Source organism: Urocampus carinirostris, chromosome 15 (assembly GCF_059441175.1).
Source record: "Urocampus carinirostris isolate Australia breed hairy pipefish chromosome 15, RoL_Ucar_1.0, whole genome shotgun sequence".
NCBI lineage: Eukaryota > Metazoa > Chordata > Actinopteri > Syngnathiformes > Syngnathidae > Urocampus > Urocampus carinirostris.
This window is the reverse complement of record NC_142363.1, coordinates 22,837,987-22,852,645: the sequence shown is the minus strand read 5'-3', so window position 1 is coordinate 22,852,645 and position 14,659 is coordinate 22,837,987. Positions and strand designations below refer to the sequence as shown.

At 41.3% G+C, this 14,659-nt stretch overlaps 1 protein-coding gene across 1 annotated transcript in view; it reads right to left on the bottom strand.

The window, feature by feature from the left end:
- Positions 1 to 2,383: 2,383 nt before the first annotated feature.
- Positions 2,384 to 14,659, bottom strand: part of stag1a (STAG1 cohesin complex component a) — a 40,935-nt gene continuing 28,659 nt past the window's right edge. The window contains exons 4-32 of the mRNA XM_088355266.1: positions 14,501 to 14,656; positions 14,313 to 14,409; positions 14,162 to 14,238; positions 13,773 to 13,977; positions 12,968 to 13,119; positions 12,815 to 12,888; positions 11,940 to 12,063; positions 11,768 to 11,866; positions 11,624 to 11,703; positions 11,424 to 11,531; positions 11,232 to 11,346; positions 11,037 to 11,154; positions 10,851 to 10,954; positions 10,194 to 10,286; positions 9,823 to 10,116; positions 9,561 to 9,631; positions 9,315 to 9,483; positions 8,778 to 8,870; positions 8,524 to 8,698; positions 8,312 to 8,451; positions 7,273 to 7,374; positions 7,044 to 7,192; positions 6,081 to 6,209; positions 5,816 to 6,018; positions 5,571 to 5,739; positions 5,336 to 5,452; positions 4,448 to 4,562; positions 4,287 to 4,367; positions 2,384 to 3,228 (exon numbers count right to left, since the gene is read on the bottom strand). Coding sequence (XP_088211392.1) covers positions 3,205 to 3,228; positions 4,287 to 4,367; positions 4,448 to 4,562; positions 5,336 to 5,452; positions 5,571 to 5,739; positions 5,816 to 6,018; positions 6,081 to 6,209; positions 7,044 to 7,192; positions 7,273 to 7,374; positions 8,312 to 8,451; positions 8,524 to 8,698; positions 8,778 to 8,870; positions 9,315 to 9,483; positions 9,561 to 9,631; positions 9,823 to 10,116; positions 10,194 to 10,286; positions 10,851 to 10,954; positions 11,037 to 11,154; positions 11,232 to 11,346; positions 11,424 to 11,531; positions 11,624 to 11,703; positions 11,768 to 11,866; positions 11,940 to 12,063; positions 12,815 to 12,888; positions 12,968 to 13,119; positions 13,773 to 13,977; positions 14,162 to 14,238; positions 14,313 to 14,409; positions 14,501 to 14,656 — 3,633 coding nt within the window. The 3' untranslated portion in view covers positions 2,384 to 3,204. The remainder of the gene's footprint in view (positions 3,229 to 4,286; positions 4,368 to 4,447; positions 4,563 to 5,335; positions 5,453 to 5,570; positions 5,740 to 5,815; positions 6,019 to 6,080; positions 6,210 to 7,043; positions 7,193 to 7,272; positions 7,375 to 8,311; positions 8,452 to 8,523; positions 8,699 to 8,777; positions 8,871 to 9,314; positions 9,484 to 9,560; positions 9,632 to 9,822; positions 10,117 to 10,193; positions 10,287 to 10,850; positions 10,955 to 11,036; positions 11,155 to 11,231; positions 11,347 to 11,423; positions 11,532 to 11,623; positions 11,704 to 11,767; positions 11,867 to 11,939; positions 12,064 to 12,814; positions 12,889 to 12,967; positions 13,120 to 13,772; positions 13,978 to 14,161; positions 14,239 to 14,312; positions 14,410 to 14,500; positions 14,657 to 14,659) is intronic.

Below are 14,659 nucleotides of genomic sequence, written 5' to 3'. Positions count from 1 at the left end.
CATTGCTTTTTGTCTTGTATGACAGTGGGAACGGTTTGAAAAGATAAATTTAATGCGATTTTGAATAACTGATTAACTAAAACTACTCTTGAGGGACAGTGTGTATATTTAGCACCTCATAGCTGTAAAATAAAACAATTCATTGGAAAAAAAAACAATTAAAAAAATAAGCAAAAATACATGATCTTATAAATGTGCATTTTAAAATACTATTAGGTTGAGAAATTTGAATTAATTTTAAATAACATGTGCCCCACCTGATAATTGTGTACTATGGGTATGAAAAAACCCAAGGGCCCCCAAAAAAACTTTGCGATAGCCTGGTCAAAAAATAAAAACAATGCTACAGTTAGTTCACTTTGAGCCTCTGTAGTTTTTTTCCCACGGTGCTTTTTAGTTTTCGGTTGCGCTACCAAGTTCAGTGACATCTAGTGGTCAAATACTATGCACTGTGCCTTTACTTGAACATCCCGATACCTGAATTATTAACTGATTTAGCAGCTCAATCCAGAAGTAATAAGTAATCCGACTTAAAAATAAGCTTGCATATGTAATTAGAAGTTCATTGCATAACAGAATTTGGCAGGAATTCAAAATAAGCGTCCTCAGGCAAGACACTGAACCACTGATGCCCCGATAAGCAGGTAGGCACAATCATGGCTGACTTCCTATCGGTGATTGTGTGGATGGGTAAGTGTGGAATACGCTTTAGGAGATCTTCAGTGATTTGAAAAGCGCTATACCATTACTATTAAAAGATTTTTTTCTACTATACTGCAGGCTTAAACCATGTATTAATTTTTCTCAACAATGTGATTTAGGCACGTGTGGCAATTTTAATTCCTCAACATCAGATTTAAATAATTTACTTATGACATATTTACCAGCTCGGTGGCCTTGGAGGTAGAGCGCCCGTCCGGAGACGGAGAGGTTGATGGTTCAAGCCTCGGCCGGGTCATACCTAAGACAACCCATTGCGCCTCCCTGCTTGGTGCTCGGCATTAAGGGTTGGAATTGAGTTGGGAATCATTAGGTGACCAAAACCCCCATCAGTTGGGTTGCGTGAGGGGGCTGGGAATCCCCTCCCCTGTATCAATCTCCCAGAAAGAGTCAAAAAAGTGAATAAGATCTTGACTCTAGCCACAAGGGAGATATGGCTCCGGTATATATAACATATTTATTTCCTATATAGTAAAGATTTAAGAAGGAAGTTGAATGTTTTTGAGATGAAGTGTTTGAAGACTATGTTAGGAGTGACAAGATTGGATAGACTGAGAAACGAAATTGTGAGAGACAGAACTGGAGTAGACGTGGAACTGAGCAAGCGTGTTGATAAGAGAGTACTCGGTTGGTTTGGACACATGGAGAGGATGGATGAGGAGCGAATGTTGAAGAGGATCTACAGAGCAGAAGTCAATGGAAGGAGACCAAGAGGAAGGCCGCGATTGACGTGGATGGATGGTGTTATGAGTGCACTGCAGGAAAGAGGTCTAAATATACAGTAGTGAAAGCTAGAGCTCTTGTTGGTGATAGAAAGGAGTGGAGAGGTGTTGTGAAAGGATAGTGGGATTGTGGACGCGTTCTTAAGGATGGGCTGGGCACCCGTATGATGCGGCAGGGGTAAACCAGTGAAAGCTGTCGGGCCCTGCTGTTGAACAAAAGAGTGTGTTGTGTCACCCTGACCCGAGTGACATGGCCGCTTTCTGGTGTCCCATTTCATCTGGAGGGACGAAAGCATGACCAAATTGGGTGCCGAGGTGTCTAACTTGTTTGGGTGTTTGGGCAATTGGGTTGGCCATGGTCCAAAAATATTTGTGTTTTTGTTTATTGCTATTTATTTCCCTTTTATTTTCTTTGTTATTGTATGTGTGTGTCTTGCTGTCGGTCACCCCTCTTGAGGGATATGACCAAGGTAGATAGATAGATAAATATAGTATAAAATGTAATTTAATGCAACTAAGTTAAGGATTAAAGAACTTTTTGCGAAAATAAAGTGAAGGTGTGAACCTCACATATGAGTGGGAGAACTTTAATTTACTTTGAAAAGTATTGAACAGTGTTTCTATTGTTTTATCTATCGAAATGGAGGACCACCAAAGATAATTGACTGTATGGCTGCAGTGTGTTGTCAGGGGAGTGGGTAGGAAACTGTGCGGTACGGCTTTACGGCGTGAGTCATGCCTGCCCAAATCGCATCAGTGAAAAGATTCAAGTTGAGTGGTTTACCCATCCTCATTCCAACACACAATCTCTTTATTTTACAGAAACCCTGTGGGTGAGGTCTGGGCCACTTTAAATCAATATTGCGTAGTACCCGGGGTGATCTGGGACCTGTAACTAAGGTAGGCAAAGATTGGAACAGATGTTAAAACAGAACCACAACTCCATTATTGAATACACATTTTATTTTCTTAAAAACAATTAAAGGTCGACAGAAAAAAAATACCCAAAACAAACAATAAACAAACAAAAAAAAAGGCTTTTTAGAGCGCATTAGGGCTCGGCGAACCGTCTGTGATATTTACACGAGCAAAACCCTAAGACACATTCGAACAACGTACATGATGCACCGACACGAATCAAACACTGTCTGCAGTGGCGAGGGGGCAACAGCAAAAACTGAGGCTGAGAGGAGGGGGAAGAAAGGGAAAACCAAAGTAAGAAATGGGGGAAGAAAACTTGGAAGAGAAAGTCTGTATGTAGGCCACCATTTGGCAACAAATAAGAATACACATTCAAGAAGAAAACACTGTACAAACAAACACTTGATTTTAAAACTTTTCGTACTAAAGCTACAGAATTAGAAACGTCTTTTCATGTGTTTGTATTAACTTTACAAAAAACGTTATTTGTGTGCAGAGTAACTCCGAGAACAGAATAAGATGTGTGGGGAAGAGGGGAGTGATAAGAGCACAGATATAGAACATATAGAGTCCGCGTCCACTCTTGGAACTGATGCCGATGGACCAAAGTGCAACACAAGGGAAGGGGCCGGGGCTGTACAGATCAGGACACCTGGCCAACACTTATCAAACTGTCCCAAGAGGAAGGGCCGTGCCAGGTGTCCAGAAGTGAAGTACTAGTACAATACCTTCTTCGGAATAAGGTGTGATTGACAGCTATTGTGGATCCGCCCCACCAGCGCTGTTCATTTACTTCCTGGTCAGAAGGCGCATTTATGTTTTCTTTTCACTGTGGTGGTCATCAGAACATGGGCATGCTGAACCCCTGAAAAGGCGCACAAACACAAGACATTCACCGAAACAATCATGGACAAATCCCCTTGCGTGGGTTTCCTTAAAATGGTGTCTCTCTGTGCGTCACCATGTATATGTTCACATAACCATCAAGCATGTATGAATGTGGTTATGTGGTGAAGGAGGATGGTTTGATTTTATTGCCTACAATAGTAGTTCATTAAAATGTTGGGTTTTGAATTCTCCACATTTACTTTTTCTTTTCAGGCATCAAACACCACATCACAAAATGAACAAATCAAAGAAAATAATAAGATGACGGTTGACGCCAAAGACTTTTAAGGGACCAAGCCCCCAAAAATATTTGTATGATCCCTCTTTTAATCGTTTTAAAGGAGCTGAATGGGATTTTTAACCTGTTCGATCACAGCACCATCTCCTGGCTTGCGTCTTCGTTGCAGCCTCTGTCAGCTCGTTCATGATGCGCGTGCAAGTATGTGAATTTCTTAGACGTGCTATATATTTTTTTTTTTTTCATTTTTCTTGAGGTTTGGTTTGTTGTTTGTACCGTACTTGACAAATAAAAACAAAATTCCCCACAGGACCCCATCCCTCCAACCCAGGGTTACAAACAACTTCGCTAAAAGTAAGATCAAAGCAGATAGGCATGGTGGAAAATAATGCATAAGGGCTTTTTGAACTCAGTTCAGCATTGTCAACATAAAGTAGATAAAAAAAATATTTACCTTTCAACATTTTAAAGGATACTTCAGCCTTTAAACTCATTATGTTTTACCCCATTATAACATTTTTAGTTCGTTTAGAAATTACCATTGTTTGAATCGCATTTTACAGTTTGAGTTTTTTCCCCTCCCATCCTTTCCCCTCAAGCAACAATATAATGTGTAAAACCTAAAACAATTAGTCATCTTTTTCTGTAAATTGTGAACGTATTGAAAGGAGATTTTACTGGATTGGTTAAATAGATTTTCAGTAGAAAAACAACAACAGTGAGTTCCCAGTTTCAGTGGGTGAAAAGATAAATACATTTGATATATTCTTGCATTAAATACTGCATTAATTGCTTACCGACTCATCCTCAATCATGGCTGCGGAGTCGAAGAAGTCCGGTCTCAATTCAGCTCGCTCGCGTCTGTTTCTCGATGGCGGCTGTCAGGATTTCACATCAATGAAATAGTCAAAAATGTGGCGCAATTAAGCACATCATTAAAAACGGGGTTTTCACAGACCAGATCGATAACCATGGTGTCTTCGAATTCCTCGTTCATGTCCTCCAGTTGGCCTCGCGACGACATCATCACATCCTCGAAGATGGGCTCTGCGTCATCCTCCATCAGCCCCCGCCTGGAGGTCAGTGAGTTTACATAAAAACATTACACACTCTAATCAACTTTCTGCGACCAGAGAAAAAAGGTTTAGCGCCGAGCGTCCACGCAGTAAATCGGGCCGGCGCCTCATTGCATTGCCAGTGTTTTGGACATAGTGTGTAAAACATGACGGTGCCAGTTAGAAAAATCAAGCTCAGGGTAGGAAAATGCTCTGGTGGACATGGGCCTTAACTGCAGCTCATAGGTTGCGCGTTGCAATAACCTGGCATGCTGTTAAAGCAGCAATTACAAAAGCAGCCGTAGAGCTACTTAATAAAGTGATTTACCCAAATGAGTATTAGATTTAATTAGAATTAAAAGTCAGTGATTTAGTCTGTTTACGCACAGCTACGATGCCTTATAATGGTACCGCATCGGCATTGGAACAACACTAGTTATTTTTAGTCTAATTAGATGACGAGCGCCCCGCGACCCTACTGAGGATAAGCGGTACGGCTTATGAGATGAGATGAGATGAGATGACGAGTGTTTGCCATGCTTTGTGGGTGTGACTTGTTTGCCGTCATTGCCTTTCATAACTAGTGCATTTATGATTCAATAGTTTACAAGGTCACACAATCATATATCTTGCTTCTTAATTTTGCTCCAAAATATACCAGATTGATGCATTTGATCAAAACATGTACAAAATACACTTCTGGGGGCGCATGACCCTCTTAGACTGTCCCCCCTCCAGGGTCTCACAAAGTCCTATGAAAACACTGCACAAGGTTTCAAAGTCCAACTTACACAGTCTGCCGGACACCCTGATTGCCACGCGACTTGATGTAGTTCATAGCCGTCCGGTCCTTCCTAGTCACCTCCTCCATCTTCTGCTGGCCGAGCCACGACATCTGCATCTGAGGGCTGAAGACATCGTAGTATTTAAAAAATACTGATTGGTTATTATATTGATGTCCAGAACAATTACAGTAAAATATAACTTTAAATGTGATACAATCTGCAGGCCAGCAGTAATACTCACTTGTGCACAAAGTCGTTTTCCGACCCAGGTTCCGAGTCGGGGTCCGGCATGTGTTCTGCCGGCCTGTTCTCTCGGAGGACGGTGGAGGTGAGCTGAGGAGTTTGCAAAGCGCCGGGGGTTTGCAAACTGTCGTTGCGCATCAGCCATGAGCCCTCCACGCTGCTCTCCTCTGCAAAATCCCAAGAAAGTCAGCATGAATTCACCCACACTCCATTCCTATCGAAAGCCTCCTTCACCAGCCCTACCCTCGATGCGTTTCTTGTGCAGTGGCGGCCGTCCTTTTTTGCTGCGGACCGAGCCAGTCTTACTACTTGAGCCTGACGTGACAGACATGTGGTCCTCGTCTCCGCCCGTTAACAAGCTGTTCCTGTATGAGATCAGCGGCAGCCACACGTCTTCCCGACGCTCTGACATGGACTCCGACATGAATTTCTCCAGATAGGAGTGACTGACAAAGAAGTGTGGTTCATTAATGTTTTCATCAATTCAAAATGTTGTGAGTATACTTACACTGTCTTTTTGTCTTGGCGGATCAGCTTAGAGGAGAACTCACTCAAAACTTCTAGGAAGGCCAAGTTAATGGGAGGGAACTCGGGTCCTCGAGCATTCTGGTACTTGAAGGCAAACTCGATTCCATCTCTGACATGAGAAAAAGCCAGTAAGACAAAAATTAATAGTGTCTGTTTGTAGGGCTGGGGCGCTATAGAATAAAATATTCTTTAATATCATTGATAACAAATCAGTGATCATTCTTTGCACACCAGTATGCCGATATAATAAAGACTTAGAGAGAAAAATAAGATACAAAGAATGTCAGCATAAGTATTTACGCAGTAGCACTTGAAAAAAAAAGGCAACAATAGGCCTTAGTGGCCAAGCATTTAGCCAACAGATAAAGTAGGAAAAAAAAAAGAGAAAATTAATCAGGAGGCATTAGATGCTTCACCCATGCAAAGCACCGGTAAAACATTTTTAAACTAGACAATTACGGTTTATAAAAATGAAGTGATCAAATATGATTGGTGGGGAACAACCAATAATTGTTCGATATTGGTGGTGCCAAAACTATGACACTGCCCGCTGCTGTCCATTGTACTTGTTGTACAATTTATTTTAATACTTGTTATTTTAATACTAATTGTGGATGTTGACTGTGTATGTTGATTATGTTGATGGCCTTGCGACATATATAGCTCCCTGGTCATCTTGGAACAGGGACTACCACATGTGTGACCCCTTTCAAGGTATCTTAATTTTTCCCGGGCTGAGTTTAAATAATATAAAAGTTTTTCCTTGCCATAATGGAAGTATTAAATCAATGAAATCTGTACTGGTGGATCAGCCCTTCGAGACCTTGTGATTATGGGCTATACAAAAAAATGTGACTTAACTCATTGGCAAGTCCTACACGTGTGTTTACCTAAACTGATCAGCACAATACAGCCCTTGCTGCTTATACGCCATCACTCTTACTTGTGTAGCGTGGCCACTGCCTCCCTAGTTTTGATCTGATCCAAGCCAAAGGTGAGGGCAAAGCGACGGGCCAGCTCCTTGATGCCGCTCACGTGTGATGATGTGCGGTCCAAGGTGGGGCCCTGATCCTGCATCAGCTCGTTGAAGAGCTGCAAAAACAAAGAGTGAGATTAACGACGTGTGTTTATCTGTGTGGATATAGAAATCAAGGTTGTAGTGATGATCTGACCTGCTGCAGACTGAGAATAAGGGTCTTGGCACAGAGGATCTTGTCAGTCTGTCTTGTTTTACTTAGGGTCTCCTTGATTATGTCGCCGTAGTCGTTGTAATACTGAGGAAAGATACAGGAGATTTACGAAAAAAAATAACACTAGGGGAATATTTATTTGACAAAAGGATAAAAATAAAAAAAAGTATTTTCCGCACTATGAAGTCACAAGGCTCACCCCAAAAATTATCTCTTGTGATTTTGTTTGAAGGGCGCATCAATTTAAAACTACAGTAACATTGGGTGCAATGGGAGATTAACATGGATTGAGGCGGGGAATGCACCAGGTCTAAACCACTAGACCACTAGAGATACAGACAACACATTAAATCACTTTAGGTTTCATCTTATCATTACACTATTTTAAGTCACAGTACCAGATTGTTGATGTTATTATTGGGCCGGGGCGTGAGAATATTGTCAGAGATTAGACCGGTCAGTGGAACAGAAAGTATTGTATCGCCGGCTCGCAAAGTCTTTACAAAGTCCACAAGATTCTTAACTGACTGAATAGAAAGGCATTGTGGGAAGAAAATTCAGTCATCCTGAAAGATATAAACATCGGTATGGCTTCACATTTTCAAATTTTTGGTCACTTACAATGCTTAGTTTAAATGGACAAAAAGTAAAACATAATATCAATTTTAATCATTTTCGGTTTTCTCTAACATATCTGGTTATGTCACCAAAAACGTGTGATAAAGAGATAAGACCTAATAATTTTTCATGTGTTCCTGTATCCCTAGTGGGCTAATTGATGGGCCCTGTCGCTTTTCCCACCATGATCCGGGTAACATTCTCATTGCATCCAATTTTATGCAACTGTGGACAACCATCCATGTCCCTAGAGGCCTGGTGGTTAGGATTTGGTGCCCTTGCTAATGCTATCAGGTTGGTACCCCGTTGCATAACATTCAAATTTTGGGCCGATTTGGGTTATTTCCGTGTGCCTTATAATTATATTTATTTCTGAAAAGCACGATTCGTTATGATGATTAACCTTCATGTAGTGTTTAAAGATGTCGGCAGCTGCTGGCATGTCGACAATGTCGTAGATGATGAGTTTGCAGAAAGCTGCCAGCAGATTCCTCCTCTTGTGCAGGGCCTCGATCTTGTTGGCCTCATCTTCTTCATCGCCTTCTAAAAGGGGATGAAGGTCATTCTTTAGGTGACAAGTTATTCTTTTTAGAGACTTTACAAACCCTCTCTTACCCATGCTCTGGTTCTCGTCGTCCTGGTCGATAAAGACGTGGTCCAGCACGAAGTTGAGCAGCTCGTTCTGCAGAGTGCCGTCGGGGTTAAAGACCAGCGGCTGGAGGCCCTCGCGGCCGCCTGTTGTCAGTTGGTGGCTGAAGATCATCAGCAGGTCGCAGAGGAGCATGAAGGCCTTAGCGGAATAAATATTGTGAGGTGTTTGGAAACTCGTAAGATGTCAAAATTCCAGGCTGCATTTATTTTAATTGTACCTGCTCTCTAACTGGCGTGTTGACGTTGGACAAGCACTGCTGGCACACGGCAAGGAAAGATTTCACCACTCTCCTTAGGGCCAACAAGTCATCCTATATGATCACATAACAGTAGCATTACGTCAAGTTCATTTCATAAAATGTCTGAGACCCAAATAATATACAGGAATAATCCACTTTCACTCTATTGCTTACACAAATTGGGCATAGAATAGTAACCAAACTAAGTTGCAAACCAAACAGTATTTAACTTTAAAGACTGTTGTGTTCATTGAAGTATCAAACAAACAATCAAAACAAACATAACTGTTGTTATTTTTTATATATATAATTTATATATTCTATTTCAGCTCCTTAAAGACGAATGTGGGTCAGTCCATATTCATGTTTTAAGTACAGTAGTCCACCTTAACTTTTTTAAAACTGAAAAAAAAAATTTTGACATATTAACAATGTGTAACATTAAACTGCAACTGTATTATAAATGTTTGGTCGAGCCTACAAATGTATTATCTGGTAAAGTGGTGTTAAAGTCACCTTGCTAGGGGCCCCCTCTGTGACCTTAACAAGTTGCCAGAGAATGGAGTAGTGGGAGCATTGCAGCGCCTGCACAGCTATTTGTTCCGGCATTGAGCCCAGCTCGATGCCCGCCTTCAGCAGCCGGTAGCAATTGCCAAAAAGATCCCACCGCGTTAGATCGTGAGCGCTGACCAAAAGACATTTGGAGGGTTACATATTTCGAACTACAGGCAGATTGTAGGGTAAGGAATGAGAGAGTCTTACTTGTGGAATGCCGTGAGTCTCTTAAGTGTGGATAAAACGTTGTAGATGTCGTCATCATCAGCCTCCTCGGCCTGAATGCCAACATAGTTTTTTACCCAAAAAAGTATTATGACTGCAGATTTTTTGCTACAGAAGCATTTTTTAAGGTACAAATATAATCTAGAGATAACTAAAACTAGTTGTGACATAGAGTCTTATATGTTTATAAAGCATTACATTCGTTTTAAAGGTTCTGCCGTTTCGGTTAGCAACAATGCCTCACCTCCTGCAACAGCTCCTCCACAGAGTGAGAGAAGCGATCGGTCATCTCGTCGATGAGCTGCGAGCGGGCGATGTCGACGCGGTTCATGATTGTGTACTCTTCCGAGCAGAGGATGCTGTAGGTTTTACTGCATGCCTCCAACACGTCCGTCTCGATGTGCTTCTCCACCACCAGCCGGATCTGCTTGAGCAACGCATCAAGGTGCTTTTCCATACGCCCGGCGCTGTACACATCCAGGTCGAAAAACTGCGGGATTTGGAGAAGGTTGGCCACTTTCTCAGAATCGGCTTGGTACTGTGGGGATTGAGAAAACACGGGCGGGTCATTTGTTTGATCCTTTCTCATGGATACACTTAAAAGGCATAGCTTACCTTGGATAGCAGCATGGGCAGAGCCATGATAAAGTGCTCCGTCAGTTTGTTCTTGTCGTCAATTTGGGTCTTCCTTTCTTTGGCTGTCAGCACCTGGATGGTTGCACAGAAACAGATCATTACATCAATACAAATTACACTGAGAAATCTTTTACCCCATTGTCAGAAATATTGCTCATTTTAAGTATAGTTTTCTTACTTTAAGATATTGTATCTTGTTTTTCTAATAAAATATGAAAATGTATACCTAAAATAAGCTAAATCTAGAAGATGGTTGATTGTCATAATTTAAAGTGCTGGTATTTTTCACAAAATTTGGTGAAAATATTTCTTTAAATTGTCTCCTTTCTGCTGAATGATACAAATTTGCTAATTGTAAGGATTCATGTTTTCATTTTATTCAAGAACCAAGATACAAAGGAGAAATATTGTACTTAAAACAATGGGTCAGGAATTTCTTTTTTGAGGTAGTAGGGCAGGGATAAAAATGTAGCTTGTTTAAAAAGACTTGTAGCCATGCATGCACTTTTCCGGGGACAGACAAAGTTTACAGCAGGTGTTTACATGCCTGGTGGACTGCAAAGGTTTGGTTCACTTAAAACAATCTTAAAATCCATGAAAATGAAAAAAATTAAGATAATCTATGGCCTTGCATACCCGTTTGCCGGTGCCTCTGCCCACAGGCGGATGGGCCTCTGCCGCCTGTCGAATGGTGCACACAGTCAGCTCTATCAGTGCACTTTCTTGTCTGTCTGATAGCACTGCAGATGAGAGTGGGGATACATTAATAGTCAGCATTATCAGAATAAAGAAAAGAGAAAAATATGTTATAATGTGTCTTACACTCCTCTCCCTGCACAGGCTCCTCTAAAAGCAGCTCAGTCATACACTCCCAGTCTTTCAACAGCTCTTGAGAGCTTTCCCATAACGAGTCCACCAGGTAAGCTGCATGCTCATGAAGCTACATACAAAAAAACAAACATCATAGTAGGAAAACCTGTGGTTGGAAACACCTGGCCAAGAGTTCCTCAGTGTTACCTCACTCTCCAAAAAGAATAGCACCAACATGCGTATGAGATTTCCATTGGGGCTGCTGCGGCCTCTGCGTTTGGCCAGTGCCTCTTCTGCCTGTGGGTCATGACGACTGAACAGCCTGATAAAAGCATGTAGAGGGCACATTAAGCATGGCAATTTAAAATGACAATGTTGTTGTGATCTTAGTTGACTCACTTCCGGTGCAGGAACTCGCCAGCGGCCACAGCAACAGGTCTGTGGGCGGAGTAGACCAGGTGGTAGACGTTTTCACAGTCTTCATTGGATAGTGCGTCTTCGCTCCCCCTGTAGGAACACAAATACAGTATTTTTGATGGCGGGAAATGTTATGGAAAGAACAAATTTCCCATCCACAGCTCGGTAGATCGGTTACTCACTGCAGAATAAGCGTGACTAGTCGGATTGCCTCTACAGCTACGTCATACTCCTTGTCCAGCGTCATTGATACAATACGGTCCTGTTATGACAAAAACACAACTTTTATGTCACTCCCCCATTGTGTCACCTTCTTGTGGACTTACTTTGAAGCGGTTCGTGAAAAGCTCAAGCTTGGGGAATAAGTCACGGTTGGTGTACAGATTCTGCAGAGCTTTTAGGCACTTTAGACGCACCTCGCCTTGCTGAAAGGGAGACAAATATCAATAATCGAGCTATGACATGAAAAAAAAATGCAGGAATTTTCGCTCAACTCACCCGGTCGTGTAGCGTCCAGCCAACATACTTCAGGTAACTGTCATTGAGGAAGGCATCACTGTACATCTTCATCCACACACCAATCTCTTCGATGCAGATGGCTCGGATCTCAGCAATTGCATCTCTGGGAGGAAAAAGGAGAAATCATGACCTAGCTCCCCATGCTAACAATTATGACTACTCCTTACGTCTTGAGAAAAAAAAAAAATCTCATACTCAGAAGCAAAATTATCTGCCTCCATGTTTAGCCTTCATTTCCATGTCAATTTTATGAACAGATAACAATGTATATATTTTCACTATGAGTTTAAATGGTAAGAAACTGTTTTGGTTCTGAATACATAGACTTGTAATGATCAGCGTGCAATTGATAAATATTGTAACATTTCTTATTTGAATTAAAAAAACTGGAAAAAAGAAAACAACATAGAATTTATTAGATCATAGAATTTCTTAATGTTTCAGTTTGTTCTGTGAAGTCACAAAATTTCAGTATTCCCATGAAATTAAAGCATCTTTTTTTTTCAATAAGGAACTCGAATGAGGTACCCTCACTGTACTTCCTGTCCGGAAAATATAAATGTGAAATTCTTCAGTTAATTTAAAAAAATATATATTGATGGTATTTTTGTTTCCTCTTTTTGTTTGAAATATTTCCAACAAAGTTCATACTAGTCTCCCCAGTTTGGAGGACATTACCGGCTTTTGATACTTCTTAACCCATTTTTGTCCCCTTTGAAGTATTTATTAAGTGTTCATCCTGAAGTGCCATATCTAATCTTGTCCTTAACAATGTTCACAACATTGTTATCAGTGACAATAAAGATAATACTAAATCTAAGAACAATAAAATTTCTTTATATGAGAATTTACACCTGTAGCGATGCACGAATATCCCCTTGAAGATGGAGTTCATCATGTTCTCGATTTCGTCCTGATTTTCTTGAAGCTAAAAAGAGAAAACACATGAATTATTCTTTCATTTTGCACTAAAAAAAATGCTAAATAATTTTCCTGTTCTCGCAGACCTCTTTCCTTTTCTGTAGCAGCAGCTCCAGCTTCTCATTGGCCCGCTTGCCGGCGATCTTGTTCCTCTCTGCTTCGTACTGCCGTTGTGTGTTGTCCTGGTGGATGCTGAGGTTGAGTGCCACGTTCACCAGCGCCGTCATGAGCTTCATAGCTACAGCAGAGAAAAATCCATTTCATCCTCAAAGTGCGTGACAATTTTAAAGCACCTCTTGTGAGCGTTGCAACAAAAGTACGATCCATAATCCTTTCAGGGTTTCTACATCTTAAGGCAAGTCGACAAAAAAGGCAATTAAAACAGACAAAACAAAAAAACTCAAATATTTCTTGCACACATTACATTAAGCCCGATACACCTTACCTGGCACAGCTTTAAGCCATGGCAAAAAACTCTCGTCAGACAGCCACTTTGCATTATATTTGCATATTTATAAATGTTTCCATGGTCAAGAGTAAACGTCCTTGTCCTAGGTTGCTATGTGTATTGTGGGTAGACCTAGGACATGCATCTGCTCTGAAAGGCTCGTCCGAAACCACATCAACGTTTTGATAGTTCCATTATTGTGGTCATGCGATGTTGCCACAAATGTAAATCGGTGATTTTTTAGAAAAGACAATTGAAAAATGTTACTAAATCTTTTTCGTTCAAACAAATATAAATCTTGTTAATGTGTTCACATTTTTAGGTCTTTGGAAAATTGGATTTAAGACATTTCATTGCCATTTAAGGACTTGTTTTCACAATAATTAATTTAATGCCTTTTAAGAGATTTCAAGGATCCACTGGAACCCCGTCAGTCGCCTTACCTGCCAGCGTGGAAGTGTGTCTGAAAGCTCGGACCTGGGAGTCGGACAACCCTGTGAGAAGCGAGATGACTGTGTCCATCATGTACTCGTCGTAGATGATGCTGTACTGGCACTGGCGGATGAGCACGCAGATGAACTCGCAGAAGTTGTAGCGGAATTTCTTCCACATGGGTCCCGGCATGGTGAGTGGGTAGTCGCCGCTGTCCTGTGGAAAACATAAATCGACATAAGGCTTTGTACATGTGCAAAATGGCAACACACTTGTAAGGTAGACAACTTTGGGTACAGCATTCTGCTTTGAAAAAGGCCTCTGACAACCTCTAACGACACATACACACCGTTTATACACAACAGAAGATTTTGTTTTTTCAGCTGTTTGCCCCACTTACTTCATCAAACTCCTCCGTCATCTTGCGAATGATCTCGGCGTTCTGCATGTTTCTAAACATCTCGATCCGGACGGTGCCTGTTCAGAATATTTAGATAACTCAAACCAACTAATTCAACACAGAACTTACATTATAATGTCTTCTGTCTTACCTTTGCACCCGGAGCACTGAATAAAAAAGTTGATGAGATCCAGGAGTGCCAAATCTCTGTCTTGTTTATACGACTCAATCCACTCATCCACCACTGACTACAGACCAAAATAAAAAAATAATGTAAAAAAATGAATTTTCAGACTCTCAGCTTATACAGTACATTAAGTATTTCTGTCTTATCGTCACCTGCATGGCGCTCTTTCCCATTTTGACTACTTCGAACAGTGTAATGGGCTCTAAATTGTCGCCGTTGTGTTGGGCTATGCCGTTGGCTTTGCCTCGCCCTCTGGTTCCGCCCAAACCCTTTTCCACTGGTGTCTTGCGGGGCTTCTTAACGGCCGTCTG